We start from the raw sequence: 25,469 nt of genomic DNA on the forward strand, positions 1-25,469 counted from the left end.
TAGGCCGCAAAATTCCCTCCCCACAAAGGTGCATCTGCCACCTTCGTCATACAACTCACAGTGAATGCTGAAGATGCCCCTCTTTGTCTTGTCTTTTGACCTTTGGGATGTATATTTTTAGGACCCAGCTTATTTCTGTGATTGTAAGTTGTTGCAAACAGCTTTTAACATTGTGCTTTAATTGTTATAACCCATTGCTGGGACCTCAGGGTTAAGGGCAGGAAAAAATAACTGGCAAGCCCAAGAGGCTCATTGGTTTAAACCACAACGCCACACGCTACCCAGGTACCCCTTTAAATCACCCTTTGTACATAGGCTGCTTGACGGGTGACAAAAGCCAGAGTCTTCTCTTCCCTGACTTTTCAAACAATGTTGATTTTTATGTGACCATCCTAAAGTGGTTTTTAAGAGGTTCTTCAATTTACTTTTCTTTTTTTGGTAGGTGGAAGGAGGGGAAATAAGCACTGTGGCAGCTATTGAGGAAGCATAATGCAGAAGTGTCCTTCATCACTTTCAACCAGCCAAACTGTGCAGTTTTGCTTTGTTTTAAATCACTTCTACATCGAATCCAAATAACGTCTCGAGACAAAATCTGCAGAAACTGTTGACATCATTTTCCTGTTATAAGAGCCTGGGGTTATTGGTAAGGGGATGGGCAATGCCTTGAATCTTCTGCTGCATCACACTCACAATCTGGGGACTGCAATTCTCCTGCTACCACACTGCCATTCAGCTGAGGGTGGGGAGCGCCAAGTAGCATGGCAGTGCATGGCAGAGGATGGAAGGTTTTGCCAGGGTGGCTCATATCTGCCTTGCAGGCTCCCACCTGCTAGGATGCATCAACTCTGATTCTTCCCATTGTTAAGCTAAAGCAACGGAGAGAAAAGCGAGCTTTGGTCTCCCAGCATCAAAAAAACTGGATCAAGATAAGTTTCATCTAGTCTAGGATTCTGTTTCTTGCAGTAGCTAACCAGATGCCCTTGGAAAGCCCATAGAAACAGGACATGAGGACAAGAGCCCCCTCCCCCTCTGTTGACTCACTCCAAATGCTGTTCAATGGAATTCTGACTCTGAATGTGAACCTACAGTTTAGTTATGTTGGCAATGAATCTAGGGGTTTTCCCATACTTCAGCAGGGCAGGCCCTACAGATGAAGAGGCAGGGGGAATTTTATTCTCCCCACCCGCCTTTCTGAATCACAGACATGATCCAAAGTTGACTTTATCAGAGCAAAGAGAAGGATAAGGCAGGTGTGACGAACCTTTGCCTTTTTGGATGTTGCTGGACTACAACTCCCATCATGCCTGGCCACTGGAGCTGATGGGTTTTGTAGTTCAGCAACATCTGTTGGGACGAAGATTCCTCATGTCTGATCTGATGTCCGCTGGTCTGCAGCACACATCTAGCTCCTTAAAGGATTTATACATGGAACAAATAATATGCTTTTCATGTGATCTTGCTTTTTTTTCTTTCTTTCTTTTTAGAAAAAGGAATTACAGCCCTCCCCAGGGAAACATATCTGACGTGCTATTATGGAAAGCTTTTAGGCACCTCTATGCTCAGGATTTGGGTTGTTAATTTGGATTGTACAGTGGCACTATTTCTGGTATATTGCTGGGTGAGCGGGGAGCCTCTCCCAGTCTCACATTGAATGTAACTGATCTGTAGAAAAGACATCAAGACCTGGAAAAAAAGAGACCATGCACATACTTTTGTAACCTAAGAAAATCTTTAATTAAATTTGTTTGTTTTAAAAATGTATTACATAACTAGACAAAATAAATAATTATACAGTGTATAATATTGTGCAGTACAACCAGTGTGGTGCAGTGGTTTGAATGCTGGACTAGGATCCAGGAGATCAGAGTTCAAATCCCCACTCAGCCCTGAAGCTCACTGGGTGACGTAGGGCCCATCATAGTCTCTCAGCCAAACCTACCTCATAGGGTTGTTGTGAGGTACATGATGGGAGAGAATCATGTACGCCTCCTAAAGCTCCTTGGCAGATAATAAGTAAATAAATAATAAATATGTTTGCTCAATGTCACACATTTCACTGTGTGGGGATATTTGAAGATTCACAGATGAAATGCCCCATGTAAGTCATGTTTAGATTTGAAATCAATGGGGGAGGGAACCACAGTTGGAACATCTTATTTTTATTTTTGATTGTATCCCACCCCTCATCGATATATTTCAGGGAGGTTCACAACATAAAAATACAATATAAAATATATATTATAAAATTAAGAACAACAAACCCATAATCCCTTTCCTAGAACATCGGTTGTCAATCAGCCAAAGGCTGCCGTTTTCGCCTGGCGTTTTCCACAGGGAAAAGCGGGCACTAAGAAATGGGCAGTATTTCCATTTCACCTTCTCCCCCTGGCCTGAAAGGGCTTCCAAATACTTTCAGATCTGCCCGTCCTCTTCCCTTTCACAGGAGGCGGCTGGGGGGAAAGGCGCGCCTCTAAGCATCCTCCCCTTTCCCTTCCCTCTTGCCTGCTCAAAGTAAATAGGAAGGGCTGGGTGTCCAGGCGTTGAATTTCACTTCCTGTCACCTGGAGTCTTTTGTCTCTCCCTGAGCTCTTGCTAAAAGGCGCACCTTGAAGTTCAGGCGGCGGGGAAGGAGTTAATCGGAGATCCGCGGAAGGGAAACACCCCTCTTGGGCTGCAGCGTAGCCCGTGAGTCAGTTTCACCTGAAACCAGTCGGCAGGTAGTGAAAAAAAACCCGAAAAGGGAAACAGATCGCAGAGGTCCGAGGGAGGAAGTCGTCGCACAAAACCGAAGGGACGGCGCCCAGGAAGCCTCACTCTTCCGATCCCCGGACACGCGCCCGCCGCCCGCAATTTCTCCGAGGAGGAACCGAAAGGAAGAGTCGCCGTCGCGCATCGGCAGTTGGACTTTTTGGGAACAGGCGAGCCAGAGTTTAAAAAAGAAAAAATCTGGGGGGGAAAGTTGTTTAAAGAAATGCTCTTTGGGCTAAAGAGCCACAAGTAGACGGGAGGGGAAACTACTCCCTTTCAGCTTTCCTAGTCGACGGCGCAGTCGACTCTCCTTGGCGAGCCCGTCTGCGCTTTGCCTGCTTTCCGCTCCTCGAAGCGCGCCGCCCTTGCTCGGCTGCGGAGATCCACCGCCTGCGCGGCAGAAGGGGCTCCGCCTGCGTCACGATGCTCCCCCGTCGGATTCACGTCCAGGCTGGGCTGCTGCTTCAGCTCGTCGCGGCTGCCTTGGTAGCCGTCGGGCAGGAAGAGGCGGCGGAAGGAGAGTCCTTCGGAGACAGGTGCCAGGCCCATTTCACGGCCGGCTTGCCCGAGTTCGTCCTGGACACGGACGCCTCGGTGGAAAACGGAGCCACCTTCCTGTCCTCGCCGTCGGTGGAGAGGGGCCGCGACTGCGTGCGGGCCTGCTGCAAGCACCCGCAGTGCAACCTGGCCCTGGTGGAGAAGGTCGCCGGGGGGGACGAGGAAGACGGCATCCACAGCTGCTTCCTCCTCGACTGCCTCTACGAGCAGGCCTTCGTCTGCAAGTTTGCCCGGAAGGATGGCTTCCTCAACTATGTCAAGAAGGACGTGTACGAGGCCTATGTGGCCATGCGGGGGAAAGGCCATCGGGGTAAGGAGATGTGTGTGTGTGTGTGTGTTGTGGTTGGGGTGTCTTGTGGGACGTGTCCAGATTTGCCCTACTGTGGACTGGAGAGAAGTATTATTTTTCCCACCCCCCAAAAAATAGTAGAATTCCAGAGAGACCCAAACAAAGCTGACTGGTAGGCGGGTCAGGGCTGGCAAGGAAAAGTAGGACTTCTACTGGAGTTAGGAGCTGGTTTTTGAAAAAAGGATTAGACCAGGCGTCGCCAACATTTAGGGGCCTTGAGTTTATTCACAAACTGGAGGAAATGTGGTAGGTAACACAACACACACAATACCCCCCCCCCCAAATCCTGGGAACTGTAGTTCACCCCCTCGGGTTCAGTTCTCAGCACAAACTGCAGTTCCCTGTAGGACAGGGTGATGTCTAGTTTTCAACATTGTGATATATTACCAGCTGAGCATTGCAATATACCGATATATCGCAAAGTCTGAATTAAGGATGAAAGTATGTAGAAGCGAACCCAGGTTTCTTTCTTTTTTGCTCTTTAAGTTTAATATGTTTATACAACTGCTGCCACCCTCACAACCAAGTACACACCACAACCTGTTCAGTTGGCTACAGCTAAATGCTTCCTTCAAGCCTAATTTCTGCAGTGGGAGGAGCAGGCACCCTGTGGGTGTCAAGGGTGCATGTGTGCCAAGAGGTGCTACATTGGACACGCATGGATTAGGCAAGTGAATGGAGTGTAGGTCTATCAAAGCAGTTTTAACTACTGAGTTGAGTCCCCATGTCCAGGAGCAGTTTATACCTCTTGGGCACAAATGGCAGGAGAAAGCGACCACCTTCACGCCTTGATCATGAGTAACCAGAGGCATCTGCTGCCCCTGGAAACTGAACAGTGGAACCAGTTGACCTTGGTCTGATCTGGAAAAAGTTAATATGCTTTTGTGAGAGACACTCTGGCCAAGCATTGTTTTGAAAATTCATAAATCCAGAATCTTTAACAGGAGGAAGGGAAAGTACATATATTACAAAGGCTGAAATCTAAGCACAGGGAGGAAATCTCATTGGAAAAACCCACCAGGGTGTAAATCCCATTGAATTTAGTGGGATTTAATTGTGAGAAAAAAATGCTCAGATTATGCTGCACAACTGGAATGTGTGAATGAAAGCTTAAGAACTTTCAGCCTTTTCACTGTGTGATCCTGGCTGAATAATTTACCACTGGACGTGTTATAGGGGTGAAGGGCAAGGGTCTGTAGTTTGTTGTTATTGCTTCTCTATAATGGCAGCCTTCCAGTAGAATGGCTACATAAAGATCTTTCAAAATACATGCAGCAGTTTCTAACAAAACTAATATGAGGAGTGGCAGGCAGTGAGGCTCTTCATCAATAACATAGTTCTGTACCTTTTCCTGGAAAAGTGCAATATTACAGGAATGTTCCAGTTTACTTTAACTATGGAACTTTTCCATATTATGGCTTCTTGTGTGCATATGCAAATTGTGACTGTGTAAAACATCTATCCCACATCCCCATGCAACATGGATTATGACGCAGAGTAGCCCTTTAACAAAAAGAATGGTAAACTCATGGGGAAATGCCACTAAAGGCCTTTCTGCACATGTTGATCTCTAACACTGCAAATGTACATGTGCTGCCCATTATTTGTGTGCTGCCTGTGTATCCTTCCTCAAGACTGGGCTTTTGTTTCAGGGTGATTGCATTTTCCACCCACTAAATATGTTATATTTTATAGTACTTTGCAGACAAGGTGGCCTTTGGTTGCATACTAACTCTAGCAAAGAGTGCCTTGTTCAATTTTTTAGTAACTTGAGTCTTTAAAAATTCATTTTATAGCTTGCTTCAAAATTTGCATCTGTGATTTATCATTATTACTCGAGACAGTAAATTTGCACAAATGTATCTGATCATCATTGGTCAAGCACATACCATTTGAATGTTACTGATCTTATAAACATTCCTGCAAATAGCTCCTGCCCCCAAACTCACAAACAATGCAGTATTAGGCATGCAGGTGAGTATTGCCAGATTTACAAGTAAAGATGATCTGCTTGTACTATTTGATTCCTCTATTGCCTTGCGTGCCTAGGAAACTACATCCCATTCCACAACAATGCATCTATAGTTGTTGTGATTAGCTTCAGGTTGTGTTATGGGCAACTCCTGGATGTAGTCAGTGATGTAATTTTATCAGTTGTCACTAACTAACCAGCCTGCATACCAGATTGACTATCACTTACCCCAGTGGTTTTCAGCCAGTGTGCCGTGGCACCCTGGGGTGCCTTGAATGATGGTCGGGGTGCCACAGGCAACACTAGCCTCTATCCCTCTTTCCCTCCCTCCCTTTGATGCCCTCTCATGTCTCTGCCTCCCAAAGGCTTGCACAGCTGTTTATTGCAGCAGGCCTGGCTATAAGCTCTGCAGGTGAATGGTGCCTCTGGAAGACACCTCTCTTTGGGGTAGGGTGGGGGGCAGCAAGAATGGCGGCAGCAGGAGGAGAGGAGGCCGAGGGAACACTCCACAGAGGAGGATGTTCGAAAAGGGGTGAGAGGCTGCCAGCTCTGTGGGCACGGGGTGACCTAACTGGGCTCCTGAGCCCCACAGGGGTGCCGCAGAAAGAAGGTAGTTGCTTAAGGGAGCCGTGGATTCAAAAAGGTTGAAAATCTCTGACTTACCCAACAAGAATATTTCCCCTGCAACTACCCATGATGTGATGCTGTACTTCTTACACTCAGTCAAGGCTGTAGGAATGCCCTGTGTCATGACTGGTTGGACATTCCCAATGAGGACATGACTTGGACTTGTGCAGGATTTGGACCAGGGAAACTTTGTTTCTAATCCCTACTCAGGTTCCTTGTTGTAGTGATAAACCTTTTAGCCCCGTTGACTGCAGACATGAACTTCTGGGGGAATATTAAGGAGTATATCAACAAATAAGAACAGCGCATGCACAGTCATTGAAATGGCATGCAAAGTCCTGGACTACTTTAGTAGTCTGTAAAAAGGGATTCTACCACATTTCACTGGGGACAGAAGCACGGTGCCAGGCCATAGGGAACATTTTGAATACGCACAACCCCAGACCTTACTCGGGTCATGTGCAGATACAATGCTGAAGGGTCAAGGGAATGTGATATACCACTCCATACCCATAGTCTATAATTTTTTCCTTTGGCCTAAATGTGCTTTGACTCCTGAATGTCCAGAGACTTGTGGGAGAGAAACGGGAGTTTCAGATCTTGGATTACCTAAGAGAGCTTTGAGTAAAAGCTCATTGTGCACCTATCAAAATATCTTTGCGGGTCCAAATGTTTTAAAAGTGCCGCTTTAAGCATTTAATTGCACGGAAAGATGTGCCTTCCATGAAGCATTTTTTCCATTTCTGTTCTCTAACTATTTGCGGCCTGGCAACAGAAGTATCAAAGTCTTCAAAGAAATCTAAACCTAGGGCAAGGAGTCTTATGGGGATTAGGTCTGAGCCTTCCTGGAACCTAATTGCCTCATGCTGAACCAGGAATGCTTTAATGGAGGAGAAGAATATGGTGCAAGGTCCTGTATTTGGAGGTGGAACTGCAGCTTCCTGGCATCTTGAGTTTAAAAAGGCTCAGGCAGCAGGTGGTGTGAGAAACCCTCTGCATGAAGCTCTGGAGAGCCACTGCCAAAGGTCGCATCCACAACATACATTTAAAGCACTGTTATATTATTTTGACAGTCATGGAGAATCCTGGGGACTGTCGTTTGTTTTGGGTGCTGACCCACACAGAACTATAGTTCCCAGGATTCCCCATGAGTGTTAAAGTGGCATAACAGTGTAATAATAATAATAATAATAATAATAATAATAATAATAATAATAATATTTTATTTGTATCCTGGCCGAGGCCGGGCTCAGAGCGGCTAACATAATAAAAACAAGACAATATACATAAAAACAGACATCAGTTAATTAAAATACATCTTAAAATTAATTCAGACAAGTTAAAATCTGGGCAGGTGGCAATTATCAGGTTGGAATTGAGTACTTGCCAGGACCAACTGTTTCCACTGATCTTACAAGGACCTGGGGGCCTCTTTTGGGCTTGTTTTATACAAAGGAAAGTAAGTCAAACTGCATCCTGCCCAAAGGCCTGGTGGAACAGCTCCGTCTTTAAATACTGGTATATAGCAAGGAGGTGATCAAAGGAGGTTTGATCTGATGTAAGGCAACTTCCTATGTTTGTATAGGAGGTCTCAGCTCCAATTTACCAGTTGGATGTTCCAATTTACTGTAAAAGCATAAATAAAACATTAAAAAAGGAGGTCTTGGCACAGCTAGGAAGACCTTTTATTTTTGCTTCCTCTTCTGTTCGGAATGTTTCATGCTTTTCTGTTACTGGAAAGAGGAGGATAACATGATAGTGATGTCGGGTATATTTGAAAGATTTTGTTGTGTGTGCATGATGCCATCAATAACAGGTCTTGTTTGTGGGCTTTTCATAGGCATCTTGTTATCTGCTGTGAGAACAGGATGTCGGACTAGGTGGGCCTGATCCAGCACACTCTTCTGATGTTCCTGAACAATCCACCACATTTTTTTTAAAATGTAGCTGTTGTAGTGGATGATATATACACAGTATATGAAAACACTAGTTTCCTACTTTTTATACTTTATGCTAGGCATGGCAAATACATGGGCATGGATGGTTTTGAAGGCTGTGAGAGCAATTTGCCCTGCACTCATTACACATTTCCCTGTCCAAATTGCTGCAGAATTTCTCAATAGTAACCAAAGCAAAGTTAATGCTTTATTTGTTAGTGGGGGCAGTTCCAAAAAAAGTAAGGAATGTAGATGTTTGTGTAAATAGACCCTGTCAGTATGCTGAAACGTGTGTGTGTTAGGAAAAAGTTTGACGTTATTGAAGCTTAACCTCCACCACCCAATTATTATAAGGGAGCTGAAAAACTGTTTCAAGCCAGGAGATGGGAAGATTGGTGAACAATAAACTAGCTCACAAAAATTGAATGAGTTGGAGACTGTACACAGTAATACCAATTTGGCTTTCTCCTGTATAAACTTCCCCTTGTGTTGAGGGCATATTCTGAGGCGCCTTCTCTGAATGACTTATAGACGCTTGCTGGTCTCTCCAGGTTATGGAATGCCTTTCCGGGAAGGTTTGCTTGGTGCCTGTTCTTCATTTTGACCCAGGATTGTAAATTCTATCCAGATGGGCTTTTGGAGATAAGCTAAACGCTTATTCTTTTGTCTACTCCAGCTTTAATTTGCTTCTTTCCTGCTTTGTTTTTGTGTGTGGCTTTAAAAATCTCCACATGTTTATGTTTGCTGGGGGCTGATTTGTGGGATTGAGATATTTGAAAATGAAATACAATTGAAGCCGCTGACAAGGAATGGTGGTGGGATCTGAGCCAGAAAACAAATGTATTCTGTAGCTATGACATATGAACTAGGTCAGGAGGTGGGGAATCCCGTGGGGAATGGAAGGCTTGTTTGAACAGGACGAGTGAGTGCATCATTTCCGTTGGGTGCCCGGGAAGAGTGAGGTTACTATAGGTGTGTTTCTAGGAGACCGGATTAACAAAGCCCCTGAGCAGTGAGGTGACTTACCTACCTGGCAGATACTTTTTCGTTTACGTCACTTTCTCTCCATGATCTGCCTGAGACCTCTGCTGCGCTGGAGGGAATGTAAGAGACAAAACACAGAAGTTTGCCTCCAGTCTGTGCATATCATTAAAACTTAGTTTTGGCAGGCAAGGCTGTGTGGTTGTCTGACTTAGGCAATGCATATGACCCCACCCAAAGAGTAAGGAACAACGGAGAATGTGTAGAATAGCATCCCGGTCATAGTGAACCCTGCATGCAGTCTCAAGAGGAACAGGTCAGATATACATGTTGTCCACTCCGCTTGATCAGTTCTCCAAGCTTTTTCTCTGGATGTGTTTAGGTTATTGTAAATGTGAAGGGATCTGTAGAGTCAAAAAGGGAGAGGGGGCAGCAAAAATGTAGGAGAGTTGACTGTTCAAATGATACAGTTTAATACAGTGTTTCTCAAACTTGGGTCTCCATAGTTTCCAATTCCCATAATCCCTAGCTAGCAGGGCCAGTGGTCAAGGATGATGGGAGTTGTAGTCCAACAACAGCTGGAGACCCCAGTTTGAGAAACACTGGTTTAGCAGCTTTGCACCCCTGCAGCATGCAGTGCATAAGTAATGTGTGCCTAGCTCTCACATTATTGGCCCAAAGAGCAATCTAACGATCAGAATTGCAGTAGTAAATAAGCTACATGGGTAATGGAGGAGGCTAGGCCAGAATGTAAATGAAGCATGACCTGAAGGATAGCTCAGTCAGTAGAGCATGAGACTCATAATCCCAGAATCATGGGTTCAAGCCCCACATTGGCCAAGAGATTGCTGTATTTCAGGGGGTTGGACTAGATGACGCTTGGGTCCCTTCCAACTCTACGATTCTGTTTTTATGTGTTCTCCAGATGGTACTGTGCTCCTAGAGCAGGGATGGAAACCTGTAGCCCTCTAGATGCTGCTGGACTGCAATAGTCACCATCCATGACCATTGGTCATGTTGCAGGGAACCAAAATCCCCACTGTGGAAGGACGTGTGAGTCCAGAATTGGCCTCCACAGTCATTTACGGACTCACTGTTAAAACCGTGTTTATGGAAGACAATCTTACTTGGCTACGAGTGATTGCCAAAAAAGAAGACAACTGTGCTCCCATAGTAGGGATGGAAACCAGCTCTCTAGATGCTGCTGGACTGCAATAGTCATCATCCATGACCATTGGCCATGTTGGCTGCTGCTGGTTATGGGGGCTGGTGTCCAACATCTGGAGGACCACAGGTCCTCTCCTCTGTGCTGGGTTGGATTTAGACCTGTGGGAGCTGACTTCAGAAATGCATCGGGGCAGGGTTCCTTTCTTGCATCCTCAGTTCCCCATCAATAAAATGGGAACAGGGCTGCTGCTAGGATAAATCTGATCATGACTGCAAAGCATTTGGAGCCCTAAAGAGTACCTTAGAGATAATTTCTAAGAATTGGTACATGCCACTTCCCAAAGTGTTAGTCTGGACGAAACATTAAGGTAATAATGGGCAAATTCCATAATGTCAAAATAAGGATGGGCAGTTGGGCCATGCTACTTCCTCTTTGTCATCCTGTAGGCCAGATGCCCCAACTGGTATGTCCAGTATAATTCCAGTATGATTTCTCCAGAGCCTTGCCCAGTTATGGTGGCAACCTTCACCCTCTTGTACAGCCTCGTGATGATCAGCTCCCCAAGCACTGCCAATACGGTCACATTGGTTTTTATTTGTTAGCTGTCAAATGCAACCACAGCAAACACAATGGAGGTTGCAACGTAACATTGCCATGCTCTTCCTTATCCAACAGCCCAAGCTCAAGATGTGCCTCGGCTCACATGGGTGGCCTGTTAATTTCTGTAGAAGCTCTGTTCCATCCCACAGAACAGAGTGAGGAACCTGTGGCCCCTCCAGAGATGGTTGGACTAGAACTCCCTTCATACTTCATCACCATTCTGGCTGGGGCTGATGGGAGTTGGAATCCAACATCCTCTGGAAAGCCCATAGGCTCCCCTTCCCTACTGAAATAGATTTGCTTCCTTCACTGAGATTAGCCTTCTTCCCTCTCTTGTGGTCCAGGTGAAAGATCTATGATGATTATTTTGATCAGCACACATAAGATTTTACATACCAGAATAAAAATGGAATATACGCTCAGATGTGCAAAAACAGCTCTGGGGTGAAAAAAAAGGGGGGGAGGCATTAGCTCAGTTGGTAGTTAGAGCATGGTGCTGATAATGGCAAGGTTGCATGTTTGGTCCCCGTATGGGACAACTGCATATTCCTGCATTGTAGAGGGTTGGACTAGATGATCCTCAGGGTCCCTTCCAACTCTACGAATCTATGATTCTATGTGCCTAAACACTTTCTGCTCAAATGAGAAAACTGCTTTTAGGAATAGATGGGTATTTGAGTACTTGTTTGCTGACCGCTTTAAAAAAAAAGTCAAAAGAAGATGATACATGATTGTGCTGAAGCTGAGCAAGAATAGAAATAAAAGCATTTTGTCTGGAATCTTTAGATGGAATAATATGCCAAAGACTCTTCTCCTTGTTTGTAATTCTTGAGCAATTCTGGCGCCCCCTCAGCTCTTGCCACTTGTTTTGGCTGTTAAGGATTGTTTTTGTTAAGGATTGTTTTGGCTGCTAAGAATTAAGGAATAATGCTGTTAATCATAAACTGTATTCTTGGGTGCCTGCTGTTTGACTCTTTAGTGATGCTGCTGTGCTCGTTCTGTTTTCTCCATAAAATGGGAATCCTGTGTTTTCCTTATGTGGAAGGGCAGGACCTAAAGATGTTTACTGGCAACAATCTAGAGCCTGCTATTTAAGTTATGACTTCATAGGTTTATTCTGGGTCTAGGCAAACCAGTTCAGTGGGAGTGGAATAATAACCTCCTCAAACTTTTGCCTATGTTTAGAACAGCAACTTCTCCTAATACTGCGAAATACTTGCAAACGCAGCCTGCCTCCAGTTTTTCAGTTTATTGGGTGGGAAGAAGTGTCTCCAGAACTGTCACCACCCCAGAAGCAACTGCTGGTGACTTTTGGACTTTTATCCTAGGCACTTGCACGCAGGGAAGTGGCTTTTATTGAGAGAGATGGGGATTTCCTTCCAAGGTGTTTTTGCAGTGGAGCCCAGCAATTTGCCGTGTTTTCCCAACAGACTTTGCCATCCAGCCTAACCTACCTTGCAGGGTTGTTGTAAAGTACTTTAGCCCCTTCACATTTACCAGAAGAATAAATGGTGGGACGCAGAAATTCCTCTTTCCTTTTGATTGCTTGCACCCGTTAGTAGCAAGTGTGAATGTTGCTGGACAAAAGTGTGAATCCTGGATTGGTCTGGATTTAATTCTGATTTAGCAACACTCGCTAGGCCTGGGCGATATATCAATATACAGTGGTACCTTGGGTTACATACGCTTCAGGTTACATATGCTTCAGATTACAGACTCCGCTAACCCAGAAACAGTACCTCGGGTTAAGAACTTTGCTTCAGGATGAGAACAGAAATCATGCAGCAGCGGCGCAGCGGAGGCCCCATTAGCTAAAGTGGTGCTTCAGGTTAAGAACAGTTTCAGGTTAAGAATGGACCTCCAGAATGAATTAAGTTCTTAACCCGAGGTACCACTGTATAGCCCAGGACCAGTATGAGGAGCAGACGGCGATGTCTGCTTCACTCACCAGTATATCGCTGGTAAAACCACCACCACTCCTGAGTGGTGAGTGAGTGACTTCCTCTAGCGAGTGTTGCTCTACCCCAGGGGTTGGCAAAGTTTTTGTGGCTTGGGCCGGTTCACAGTCCCACAGACGCCGCAGTGGGCCAGAGTGTGTGTGTGGTTGCACACATGCACAAATGCTATTTCCGGTGCTTCTCCTGGGCCGGAGGAGGCGTGCACAGCTTCCCATTGGCTGCAGGAGCTTCCTGCAGCCAATGGGAAGCCGACCAGCATCACGGAAGGCGGTCCCTGCTCTGCTCCGTGCCAGTTTAGCACGGCGCACAGAAGCTGACCAAGCAGAAAGCGGGCTTCCCCGAGCGGGCAGCGGGGGTCCATGGGCTGGTTAAACGACCCCCATGGGCCGCTTGTGGCCCATGGGCCTTAGGTTGCTGACCCCTGCTCTACCCTCATACTGTGCAGAGGGAGGAAAAAGCTACGCCGGCGAAGTGCCCATACAGCTTGTTCCCCCCACTGCTCAGCTGAGGAGTGTGCGGTTGCTGCTCCTCTCAGAGTCCCCCAGCCTGGCACTGGCTCCAGGCAAGGGATCCCCACTGCTCTCCCCGCTCATCTGCAAGCTGGGGGAGCACTGGGGATGGGGAGCCCTCCCATGCCCCAGCTGAGCTGTACAAACAAGCTGCCTTGTCCCAGCCCGCTAGGTGCCAGGGTGAAACTGCCTCAGCTCCTGCGGTGAGAGCTGTGGCAATTTCACCCGGTGCCTCGCAGCCAGTGCAACTTGTTTGTTCAATATCGCGGTATATCGCCAGACCACGACGTTTGGCTGGTGATATACTGCGATGCTGCAAAGCTGATATCGCCCAGCCCTAACACTCACCGTGACATAGTTGGCTGCTGCTTTAGATTAATATGAAGTGTTCTGATACCTTTGCCAGTGTTTTTGCAGGAAAGCTTAAAGCCACTCATTGTGATGGCACAGAACTCATACTGGGCAACATCACTTTCACAGCAGTCAAAAAAAACCCCTCAGTGTCGTGCGGCCGCTGAATTTCTTTGGACTTGCTGAAGAGAATATGATACTGTTTGCCTTAAAACAAGGCAAGCGAAACCCCTGAAAATCCAAAGTGGTACAGACTAAACAGAGTTGCAGTGCTTAGAGTCAGAAGGTATTTGTCATGTATACAGTGCTAAAGAAAGTACGAACAACTGGATGATGCTGAACTTTGATCTGTGTTTATGATAGGCAAATGAATCAAAGTTCGCAGATAAAGGAAGTTAGACCAGGATTATGTATCTAGGCAAGGTTAGTTTTTGTATAGTGTAGGTCATGATAAAGAGAGAAAGGACTTCGTTGAAAATCTGGTGTTGAAAGAGGCTGCATCTCCAGGGGCAGAGTACATGTTGATGGAGAAGGCCCAATTTGAATCTCCAGCTAAAAGGATCTTGGATAGCAGAACTGCAAAAGGCAGAGACTTCAGAATATTGCTGCGGCTCAGAGCAAAAACCAAGCTGGTTCAAATGTTCTTGTCTGTAAAGGGGTTTGCCAGTGGCGTCTTGGCTACAGATTTTACCCAGTCTAACTGTTTTGGATCCTTTCCCCAACACAACCTTGGGAATTATAGTTCTGGGTTCAAACCAGGGCTCTTTCATAAAACTGATTCTTGCTACAAAAGCAACAACTGCTTTGTGTTTTGGACATTAACTGGTCCTAATAACATTTATTATTTCCACTGACTGACTCCACACACTCCTCCCTGGACTTATACAACTACCAAAATATTGATCTAAGCTTGTACTGTAGTACAAATATGTCCTTTAGTTCATTTAATTTCCGTGTTGGGGGAAAAAAAAGTTCCAGGTCGAGCAAAGGTCCAAGTGTGTGTGTGTGTGTGTGTGTGTGTGTGTGTGTTTGTGTGTGCTTTGTTGTCTTTCTCTATAAAGGTGAATGGCTCAGGCTTGAATGCTTTAATCTCTTAAAGACCAGACTCACCTTTAGAATCTGTCTTCTCTTTTCAAATAGGAATTTTATTGGTGTGAGTTTTGTTTGTTTTTTCTTCATGTGTACCTTGAGTGAAATCTTTTGTCTGGAATAAAGTAGGCAAGTCCTGTTGAGGCAGATTCCAGGGATGGCTGCAACACAATACAATATGAAGCAGGGCTTGCGGAGTTTTGAAACTGAGCTATAAATGAGGCCTACAGGAGTCCTCCTTCCTGGTCAAAATTCCCTTTTTTCCAATTTACTCTTCTCCTCCCAGTTTCCCATATTTTTTTCCTTCCAATATTCAGACAGCAAACATTTCATGGCCACTAAGCATGCTCAGCCATAGCTGTTTTGGGGTTATGTTGGTTGTCCCAAGCCTGCTGAGATTTATGGATATATGATTAGAAAAAGTCTGTGGAACTTTATTTCAATATATGATCACAGCATCGAGACTTTTACATGCACAAAGAAGGAAAAATTCATCGTTGTCTACAGTGGAGGAATGGTTGTTAGAATTACTGGACTTGGCTGAGATAGTGAAATTGACATGTTTAATCAGAGAAAAACCATTGTCAACATTTACTAACAATATGAAACTTTCTATGGGTTTTTTGCATGGAAAAGAAAATGTACTTATGATATCTTGGTTTGAGGATTGAAGATAATGTTAGTTTATAAAAGGTGGATTTGTTGAGTGTTGTCTTGGAGTGCATGTGTTGAACAATTCTCTCTAAATAGCTGACAGATAAAGAATCAGAAGTTCTGTTTTCTATTTCTCTCTATTTCCCTCTTTTTCTTTTACCCCATTCATCTTTCTTCTGTTTCTGCTCTGCGTTTTTATTTACCGTAGATTAGTGTTTTAGTGAAGACAGGAGTGCCTGGCGTGCTCTGGTCCATGGGGTCACGAAGAGTCGGACACGACTAAACAACAACAACAGTGTTTTAGTCTTGATAAAAATATATCTGATATTGATCGTTATTTTTTTCCAAATTTCAATAAAAGGAAAGAACCTTCAAGATATTTGAAAACAAAAACAGATTTCCTGTTTTAATTGCTTGGCCTGAGCAGCCTCCTGGCCTAGGTAGAGTTGGCACAACAGATCACCTTCTTCCTGGGGTCAGGGCTGTTAACAGTGCAAGAATAAAATTTTATTTTAAACACCTTGGAGGAAGGTTGAAGTACTACAGTAAATGAAACTGACCCAGCTACAGTTCCCAAAAGCTCACCCAGAGCAACTATGTGCAGTGTGCATGAACTACAGAGGAATAATGTCAGTGATACAAATGAATGATGGCTTCCAGCCTGGGCATGTAGCAGTGGTGCTCTGAAAGAGACAAGATCTCACCATCACGTCCCACGTCAGGCAATTGCTTAAGCACACACCCTATCTAGAGCTTGGATAGATATATTTTCTAGCCCTGGTTTTAGTGTGGAGATTAGCAGGGCTTTTTCTCCCCCAGGTGTAAATCACTGGAACTAGGTTCTGACATGTCTCAGGTGGGCGCCATAGCCATCCTAAGATAACCTTTCTGGGATGTTTCTGGAAGGAGTACTTCACTGTGAGACATACGGTTTATGTAATCAGATGCCAAGTAAGTGCACTTGTCATGGTGATAGCCTAGTAAAAACCTATGGGGACTTTGATGTGATCCTAACCATACTGCCTAGAGTATAAAAAGGGCCTGGGTCCTCTGTGATCTATAGGGAGCTAACAATTGCCTTACTTCTTGCATCATGCAGGTTGGTTTTCACAAATAAGTAATTTGAGCTGAGGCAGTATAAAAACACACACAAAATAGATATTACATAGTAACAAACAAACAATATCATGTAAATAACCAATTAATGCCTAAATAGGCCCACTGTAACTGTTTCCGATATACAAGAAGGGGCTTTGTGGTCCAGTGGGGGGGGGTACATCAAGTGGTATAGTGATACTTTTGTAAATAAATTAGATACATTATATAGAAGTACTTTCAGAATGTAATTTTTTTGTTTTGTTATGTGCTATTTCTATTTTGTGAGGGATGTTTTGTGTTTAAATGCTGTGTAATATATATATATATATATATATATATATATATATATATATATATATATCACTGCGGAAGGAGGTAGTTATCATTTCCCTGCAGGCTATTTTTGTGATCAGCGCCCCACCCCTATTGCTTTTCATGGGGTAAGGGAAATACATGAAGAAAAATGCTGGGGACTTTTATAATTGATCTTCCAGATTCTTATGTTGTTTGAACCTCTGTGTAAAGCACCTTTATGTTAGATTGTCTCCCTTTATGACATGAGAAGAGCCTGTCACTATGGAGAAACTGATCTAATGAGTTTCAGGGGAGAAGAGATGGCATAATAAACATACTCAGGGGGCTATTCATTTATTAAGTCATGTTTGCTCTAATTTGAAAACACCTGAGGCATGTGTCTGATCTGTCATATATATGTCTGAATGCACACCCACAGTGTACCTGTTCAGCATCATGCATATTGTTGTTGAAACAGGATGGGTGTTGATGGTTGGGTGCATCAGAATCCCCTGCTATATAATGGAGAGTTTTCTTCCATTGATTTACCAGAGGATTCCATGGAAGCAATGGAGGAGACCCCATGCAGGTACTCTCTATCCATTCAGTTCCTTGCATCTCCAGTTAAAAGGGTCAGGTAGCAGAAGCTACGAAAAACCTTTAACTGCCTGAGATTGTACTGCCTAAGCATTGCCTAAGCATTGGCAATCCATGTGGGGAAACGACCTTGGGGAAATGATGGGAACAGTGTGCTTGCATGGGTATAACCTATTGTAATCCTTTGGGTGTGACCTGAGCATTTGCTGGTCTTTGCCTGTTGTTAAAAAGTCTTGCTGTTCTGGCCACTTTCTGTAATGACGTTTAGGTAGCTGATTGAAAACTCTGGCATAACTGGTTGCACTTCAGTCTAGTTTAAGGTCACTGGAAACTTCCCAGTATATTTCCATTTGACGTCAAATGTCTTTGCCTGCAGCTTCCTAGGTTTGGCCCTTTCCCTCCACATGAACAGCCCTTATTGCTAAAGATAAATTGGAAAGGAAAGCTGGAATGAACTTTCTGGGGTAAAAGATTACGGCTTCTTCGGCAACTGTCTCAAGGGCCTGTTTGTTGAGTTAGTAGGATCAAGTAGTAATATCACTCTTTCACTGGAGGTTTTTAAGTAGAGGTTGGATGGACACCTGTGACAGGTGGAGCCAGAACCAATGAGAGGTAGAGCCGATGGATTCTGGTTTTGCCCTCATCCTCCACTGTGCTGAGTTGTACAGTGGCAACACTGAGAGGAAGGAGGACAAAAAATGCCATCAGTGGGCTTTATAAAATAAGAAGACAGGCAGGTGGAGGCTGGATAAAGGCAGACTGAGGTTAGTGGGGCAGTGCTCCACTGCTGGATGAGCCTCCCCTGTTTATTCTTCTATTTGCATATAAGAATGGGCACAGGCAAGGAAGTAGACAAGATGGCGCCAACAGCCACTGAGCCAACAATACATACAAAAGTGCTACTTGACCTCATCCCTTACTGTCCTTAAAGCTACTTGTCTTCTACTACTTTGAAAAAATATCTAATTTGTTAAAATAAACTGCTAATGTAGCATTTTAACCACCAGCGATACCTGTCTTTGGACATTCATTTTTTAAAAAAATCTCCTGCAGGTTGTGGGGTGCATTTGTAGCTGTCATGTCATTTTAGTCATGTGTTTGTTCCCTTCATTTTTCAGAGTTGGAGCCAAGCATTCTGTCATCCTTTGTTAATCCTTTCACTTTACTGATTTTTAAAAAATGATTTTATTCAGTTTATATTATTAATGGTTAGCTGTGCATGGTGCTGTATGTAGATTGGCAGGATATATTTTGAATTAATACATAAAAATGTTGTTTCTTCTTTCCCTTGTCAGATGATCGGCCGCCTGTGGCCCGTGCATGGATGGAGATGAAAGTGCAGCCTAACGAGCCGGTGACGCTGAGGGGTTCAGAAAGTTTCGATGACCATGGTATTGTGAATTATGAATGGACACGTCTCTCTGGCGATGACTCTCTGGTGATGGAGGTAAGGAAGGCCAAATATTTGGCTTAGGTTTGCTTCCACAATAGTTTGCCAATCTACACTTATCAGCATTCAGGTGATCATATCTCTGCTTAATAAGCTGAGACAGAATGAACTGCCTACACATGAAACCCCTTCTCTCCTTCCTCTGTGTCAGCCATGATTAAACAAGGGAATCACTTTGTATACATTGTTTTTCATTTCATTCGAACCAAGAAACTATGGTTGGTTAGTTTCAGAATCAAGGTATGATATTCAACCATAGGCCATAGTTTAAGATTGATTAAAAGCTTTAGAACAAGCCTGAATCTTAAACTATGGCCTATGGTTGAATGTCATACCTTGATTCTGAAACTACTAACCATAGCTTCTTGGTACGGATAAAATGGGAAACTATGGTTGATTCAGGGATTCCCTGATTTAATTGTGTCTCCTATTAAGAGAGGAGTGAAGGGGCTGCATGCTGTGGCAAAAAGGTGATTTATGTCTTGGCTTATTAAGTCAACATATGATCATCTGAATTGAGCCAGTGAATCATTTTGTCATGATGTCAGCAGTATGGTTCAATTAAGTTGTTACTCAGCATACGCCTCCTTTCTTTAAGCAAATTACTGGAGATGTTATGCAAAGAAACTGGCTCTGTGAGAATAGCCATCAGCTTTGCATCTGATATTCATTTACTCCCTTCTCCCTCTAACACCTTTGCTTTCCTCTCCTACTAAATAACCTTTTTATATCCTTGAAATCCTTAATAGATGGGTTAATGCATTTTTTAATATTTAATAATATGGCATTGTTGAACTTTGCACAAAGATAAAAGACAATGAGATTAGCATTCAGTACTATTAATCCCAGAAAATCGTCTAAGGGCATATGGTTTTCTTACATTATGCGTAAGATCAAAGCAGGTCTGAGCCTGGTCAGTGTCTGGATTAGGAGACTGCCTGAAAGCCAGATCTGTAAGCTGTACTTAGTGTAAGTTTGATTATGTAAGGCATGCCTCAGTTCAAAGCTTGAACCTGTCCTGGGTTCGCGTATTCTAGATGTGTGCTACATACAATCCCTTGCTTGCTACTGAGTAAGTAAATCCAGTTTAGGCAGATTCCAGTCATGACTGCAAGGGAGGCAGGGCTCCAGCAGTTTGACATTCTGCCTTTCAGCAATCTTTAATGAGTTCAAAAACAACAGGCAGGTCCTTTGCCACTACGAGTGCTGGGTCAGATTATCTGCCTTTTCTGGCCCAAGGAGATGGGCAGCGAACTACCTTTTCCCACGGCAAGGGAGAGTCTTGGGGATTGTGACTGGGTGAATACCCTCGTGTTCCTCAATCCTAGAATGCAGTGGTGTTCAAGCTGACTTTGAGACATGGCAGGTGGTAGCATTTGAGGTGGGCTTCGATCCAAGAATTGCCGCTCTATCCTTCATGGGGGAAATGGGGGGGCCTGACAGCATCACTTGCTCGTAATGGGCATTGTAAGTACCTTCCACTGGCGGGAAGGTATACAATAGCCACATCAGACCCGGCAGTTGCCACCTCAGTTGCATGTGAGAGGGAGACAAAGTGGGAGGACCAGTCACAGGGACAAATCACTATTGCTTTGAAGGAAAGGGAGGGGTGTGGGGGTGGGGTGTCCCAAGAAAAATGCCCTTCAAAAAACAGGCTTCAAGTGAAACTAGGCCTTTATGTGGTACAAGCATATTCAGGGGCAGCCTTCATGAAAAATCAGTGAAGGACTGTAACATGGTATAATTGCATAGAGCAGGCATGGCCAAACTTGGCCCTCCAGCTGTTTTGGGACTACAATTCCCATCATCCCTGACTACTGGTCCTGTTAACAAGGGATGATGGGAGTTGTAGTCCCAAAACAGCTGGAGGGAAAGTTTGGCCATGCCTGGCATAGAGCTTTTATACACTTCCGTATTACACACATGATTACTATTAACCATTCATATGACTGCAATAAATTTCCTATAACCCACTTTCATCACTCTAAACCAATTGGGAATCCTTTCGCTCCTTTGACTAGCCCTCCCAGCCTTCTCATTAAAATATGTAATTACGTATAGCTATTCTGCTCTGTCTTTCTTTATTAACCTTTGACTAATTATTCTGTTTGTTAGCTATCCACCAGCATCCTCTTTTATTTATTTGTGATTAGTATTTTCATTCTTCTACTGACTTCAAGATTAAATTTAGTCAGTTGTTCCACCTAGCCAACTTCCTTCAATCATTGCTTATGGTACTTGTCTTCAGAGATTAATGGTGCATTCTTTCAGTATACCAAGGTACAGGTTTTTCACACTTCCAATCTAAAAATGGTGTTTGTGTGTGTGTGTGTGGGGGGGGGTTAAACTAGACAGGGATAGTGAGATTTCATGGTTTTGCTAGGCCACAAGCTACCAGGAAAATGGAGTCTTGGCTACAAAAATGGATTCAAACAAAACAAGAAGATGCAGATTTCAAACAGGACAAGGAAATTTGAGTTTTCTGCTTCAGGGGAGATGATGGGAGATGGGAAAGGGAGAAACTTGATCCCAGACTGGAGGTTGCTAGCTTCCCTTGTGGGTCACCTGAGGTCAAATGTAAATTCTAGCTTGTGGGACTAGTCTGGCAACCTTATTATGTCCAGTGCCTATGCTTCCTGCTCTAAATTGTTGTATAATGCCATGCCATCTACATGCCCCATAAATTGTTACTGTCTACTTCATGACGCAAGAGTGAATATAAAGTACTCATTTTATGTTGGACAAATGTGAGGTGCCAGGTTACAGTGCCATCTTGGTATCTGAGTCTGTGTTCATATCTTGCAGTGTTTAAGATTTGGTGCGTGTTTTTTCAGGACCAATGTATGGCTTCTAAACACAATTTTGAAAAGCTTTTCCAAGGTTGCCTTGAACTCTTCATCAGGTTACATTGTTTTTTAAAAAAAAGAAAGTTGAGGGATGGGGAGGCAGGAGAGTTGGCTGATGTTCAAAGCCATCTGTGTCTACGTCTGGCAAGTGTGGCCTTTCTTCCTAGGAGTGAAAAACACATAATAGCAGATGCCCCATCTCTGCAAGTACAAATAGCTTGTACAAAGTTCTGTCTCCTCCTTTGGCCACTCACTGTATCACTGTGTGGCATTTTGGTTGGCGTAATAAAGGTATTGCCCTAATATGACTTTCAGATTTTTTCTTACAGCCAACATGACTTCCTTGTACTCTTTGTAGTAGAAAGTTTTAGTCTTTGGTCCTTCTAGTTGATGTCATCAGGAAGGGACAGCTTTGATTGGAGGTCCTTGTGACTTTTTCAAAGGTTTTATTACTACTATCGCAGTTATCCTAATAATACTGTGTGTTCTGTAGCATTTTGTTGTGGTGTTCCTGCAAGTCGGTCTACTAAAACATTTCCAGTGCTGGGATCCATTGTTTGAAATGTCCTGTGGGGCAGTCCCAATTGTCCTTGGCTCTCAGTGTATCAGTGTATGGACATTGCCATGGCATCTCAAGATGGCGCTGGACTCCAGCTCCCATCATTTCCAGAATATAGCCATTGACCAGGGATGATGGGAGTTGTAGTCCAGCAGCACTGGTGTGGTGGTGGTGGACAAGTTCTCCATCCTGACTTTAGGTCAGGCATCCCCAAACTCGGCCCTCCACCTCCCATCATCCCTGACCACTGGTCCTGTTAGCTAGGGATGGTGGGAGTTGTAGTCCCAAAACAGCTGGAGGGCCGAATTTGGGGATGCCTGCTTTAGGTGAAGTTCTGTGGCAACTCTGAAAAACACCCACCACCATTACATTTCTTGAACCAAGATGAGAGAATGCTGAAGCTCTTGCTATAGCTTATGTTATCATGCCTTCTGAAAGGACCTCCCTTCTTTACATTTTGCATCTTCAGAAAGAGACAGATCATGTGGTGCTCACCAACCTGCAAGAAGGGACTTACATCTTCCAGCTGACTGTGACGGATACTTCTGGACAGAAGGGCTCTACCAACATCACCGTCACTGTGCTAAATGCTGAGCAGACTGTAGGTGGGTCATTGCTAGCTGTACCTTTCAAAGATAGAGTCTAGAACTGGAACCCCGGCTGATACTAGTCTTAAGGACACACTGGGGAACAGTGTCACTTGCTGGGACCTTCCAACTAGTAATATTGTAAGATCAGGGGAATAAGCTAAACCTAAACCTAACCAGTGCTTCCTAACCAGCGTCTTCTCTGATACTTACTGTGTGTGTTTCTTCTAGAGCACTGCTTGGCTCCTTATAAGGTGGGACGTTGCCGGGCTAGCTTTCCTCGCTGGTACTACAATCCAGAAACTCAGCAGTGTCAGGAATTCACCTTTGGGGGTTGCAAACCCAACAAGAACAATTACATACGAGAAGAAGAATGTAAACTTGCCTGCAAGAATGTCCAAGGTTGGTCTCCTTTGAGAAAATCCCTCCTTTCTGGATTTCAGAGATTCAAGTGAGAAAACATTTGTCATTTGATAGATGCCACTGAGAATTAATTTTTGAAGGGGTGGAGGAAGAACCCGTCTACCAAGTCTCGATGTGATGTGCTCAGGCTTTTTGAGGGGAGATTAAAAATCTCCATAAATTTGAAAGCAATAATTAGCCTGGGACTTGTTCCAACATCTTTAATGCTGAACTGATCATAAATTGTGGCAGTTCCTGCAAAGCATTTATTTTATAGATTGATGAGGACCGGCTATTCTAGCCAAGCAACATGGGATTTCCCCCATCTCTCTAGTCAGAGCTCATCATCGCATGCGAGAAATGCATTCAGTTAAAAATTGAACATTGCTGGCATCCGTCTGCCTTGAGAGACAATGGAAGAGTGTGCCATTGGGGGGTAAAGTCAAACTGCTGGAGAGTTACAGTGTCTGCTATGGCTGTAGAGGCCAATAGCAGAGTTGGTCTGCCAACAGGCCTGGTACCTGAAGCCGGCTCTCCGTAAATCACTTCCTTGGGGAAATTCACCTTCAATTTTGTGGTCAAACTGCTTGCAATCCTTTCAGGACATAACCTCGGAATGCTGAGTTTTGCAACACACAAGTCATGTTCTTTCCCATACTTCTGCCCCCTGGCATTGGCAGAGCTGAATCTTAATAGCTTTAAATACAGTGAGTTCACTGAAGTCTCTGTAACCTGTGACTTTTTGTACTTTGCTAAAAGCTAGCTAGGTTTTGGAATCGGGAAGGACTGACAGCTCTTTCACTAATTCTAGAAGGGTGTTGTTGGGAAACCACATCAATAAACCTCTTTTTCTCCTGTGGCCCCTCCAGCACAGTAGTGTAGCTGGAAAGGAATTGTGTGCATACCAGCATTTAAAAGGAAGGGAAATGTTTTAACAGATAAAGTATTATTGTTTTGTCTGAATTTTTAGATGAGATCCAATGACTTGCACGTAATTTTCTGAAAAACAGCCATCTCTCCCCCTCCTAATCTTTCTTTCTTTCTCTCTAGGTGCTGTTGAAAAGCGAAATGAGCCAGGTAGGCATTTCAGTGGCCTGGTTTGTCCCGAACACTAAGCCAAGTCTGGGCTTAGGAGATGGCCCAGATGTGCAGATTCCTAGAATGGAACCTGCAGCCACTCTGCTCTTGTCTGGTGCTTTCTGTTGCCATGCTGTACTAAGCTAAGCCAAGGATTGGCTTAACATTTCTTGAAGCTGGGCTCACAGTTAAGGAGAGGTGGATTTAGGGCAGCGGGACTGGTTCTGCCTCACTGGGTGCTGGGGCTAGGGGGCGCCACAGAGCGTCACAACTACAACGTAATAAATTGAGCAGAACGGAAGGCGAGAGACAAGCTGGGGGTGCTGAAATTTAACCTTGCGCAGGACGTTGCTGAAATTTGAAAAACCACTGTTTGCCCCTGAGTTAAGTTCTCTCCTCACTAACCATGAGCTGTGAGCGATAACACACCTTGGTTACAGTTCATGGTTAGCGAGGCAAGAACTTAACCATGAGCCCAGATTTTTTGACAATACATTAGGCCAAACCGTGGCCCGGCACAGCACATTGCAACACTTTTGTGCCCTCTCCCTAAGCCAAGGTTTGGCTTTGTGGGTTCTGCCTGTATATCTACATGACTCCACCTTTTCTCACTTTCTTGCTGACTTCAGGCTCAATGGCAAATACTGGTGACTGGTCTCTTGCCTCTGTGCTTGCAGCGTTGCAAAGAGGTAGCTTTCTTGGCATGGTGAAGCTCTTGTCTTTACTGCTCTCACTGGCACAATCATTGGTCCTGGTCTGCCCTAAGGATGATTGATCTGAAGCAAATGTCCCCGTCCGGAAGGGGGCACTGTCTTTGCTGAGAACCAAAAGGTCTGGTTTATATTTCCCCTATAGTGTGCAATGAAAACTGCCTGCCCTACTCTTTCAAATGTGACGATGGCTGCTGTATTGACAGCTTCCTGGAATGTGATGAAACTGCAGATTGTTCAGATGGGTCAGACGAGAAGTTATGTGATTCGTGTAAGTAGGTGTTGCTGTGACGTCTTTGAAAATAGGCATAATCATACCACGCATGCAGAAGAACCGAGGCTCAGGCC

General features: G+C 44.4%; 1 protein-coding gene across 2 annotated transcripts in view; it reads left to right on the forward strand.

The window, feature by feature from the left end:
• The first annotated feature begins 2,528 nt into the window (after nt 1–2,528).
• SPINT1 (serine peptidase inhibitor, Kunitz type 1) overlaps nt 2,529–25,469 on the forward strand; it is a 30,248-nt gene continuing 7,307 nt past the window's right edge. The window contains exons 1-6 of one of the 2 annotated variants that reach the window (XM_053382836.1): nt 2,529–3,616; nt 18,786–18,937; nt 22,815–22,950; nt 23,164–23,334; nt 24,385–24,411; nt 25,267–25,392. In XM_053382836.1, the coding sequence (XP_053238811.1) occupies nt 3,172–3,616; nt 18,786–18,937; nt 22,815–22,950; nt 23,164–23,334; nt 24,385–24,411; nt 25,267–25,392 (1,057 nt within the window). In that variant the 5' untranslated portion in view covers nt 2,529–3,171. The remainder of the gene's footprint in view (nt 3,617–18,785; nt 18,938–22,814; nt 22,951–23,163; nt 23,335–24,384; nt 24,412–25,266; nt 25,393–25,469) is intronic. The other variant, XM_053382845.1, reaches the window with a different exon arrangement.

Source organism: Podarcis raffonei, chromosome 1 (assembly GCF_027172205.1).
Source record: "Podarcis raffonei isolate rPodRaf1 chromosome 1, rPodRaf1.pri, whole genome shotgun sequence".
NCBI lineage: Eukaryota > Metazoa > Chordata > Lepidosauria > Squamata > Lacertidae > Podarcis > Podarcis raffonei.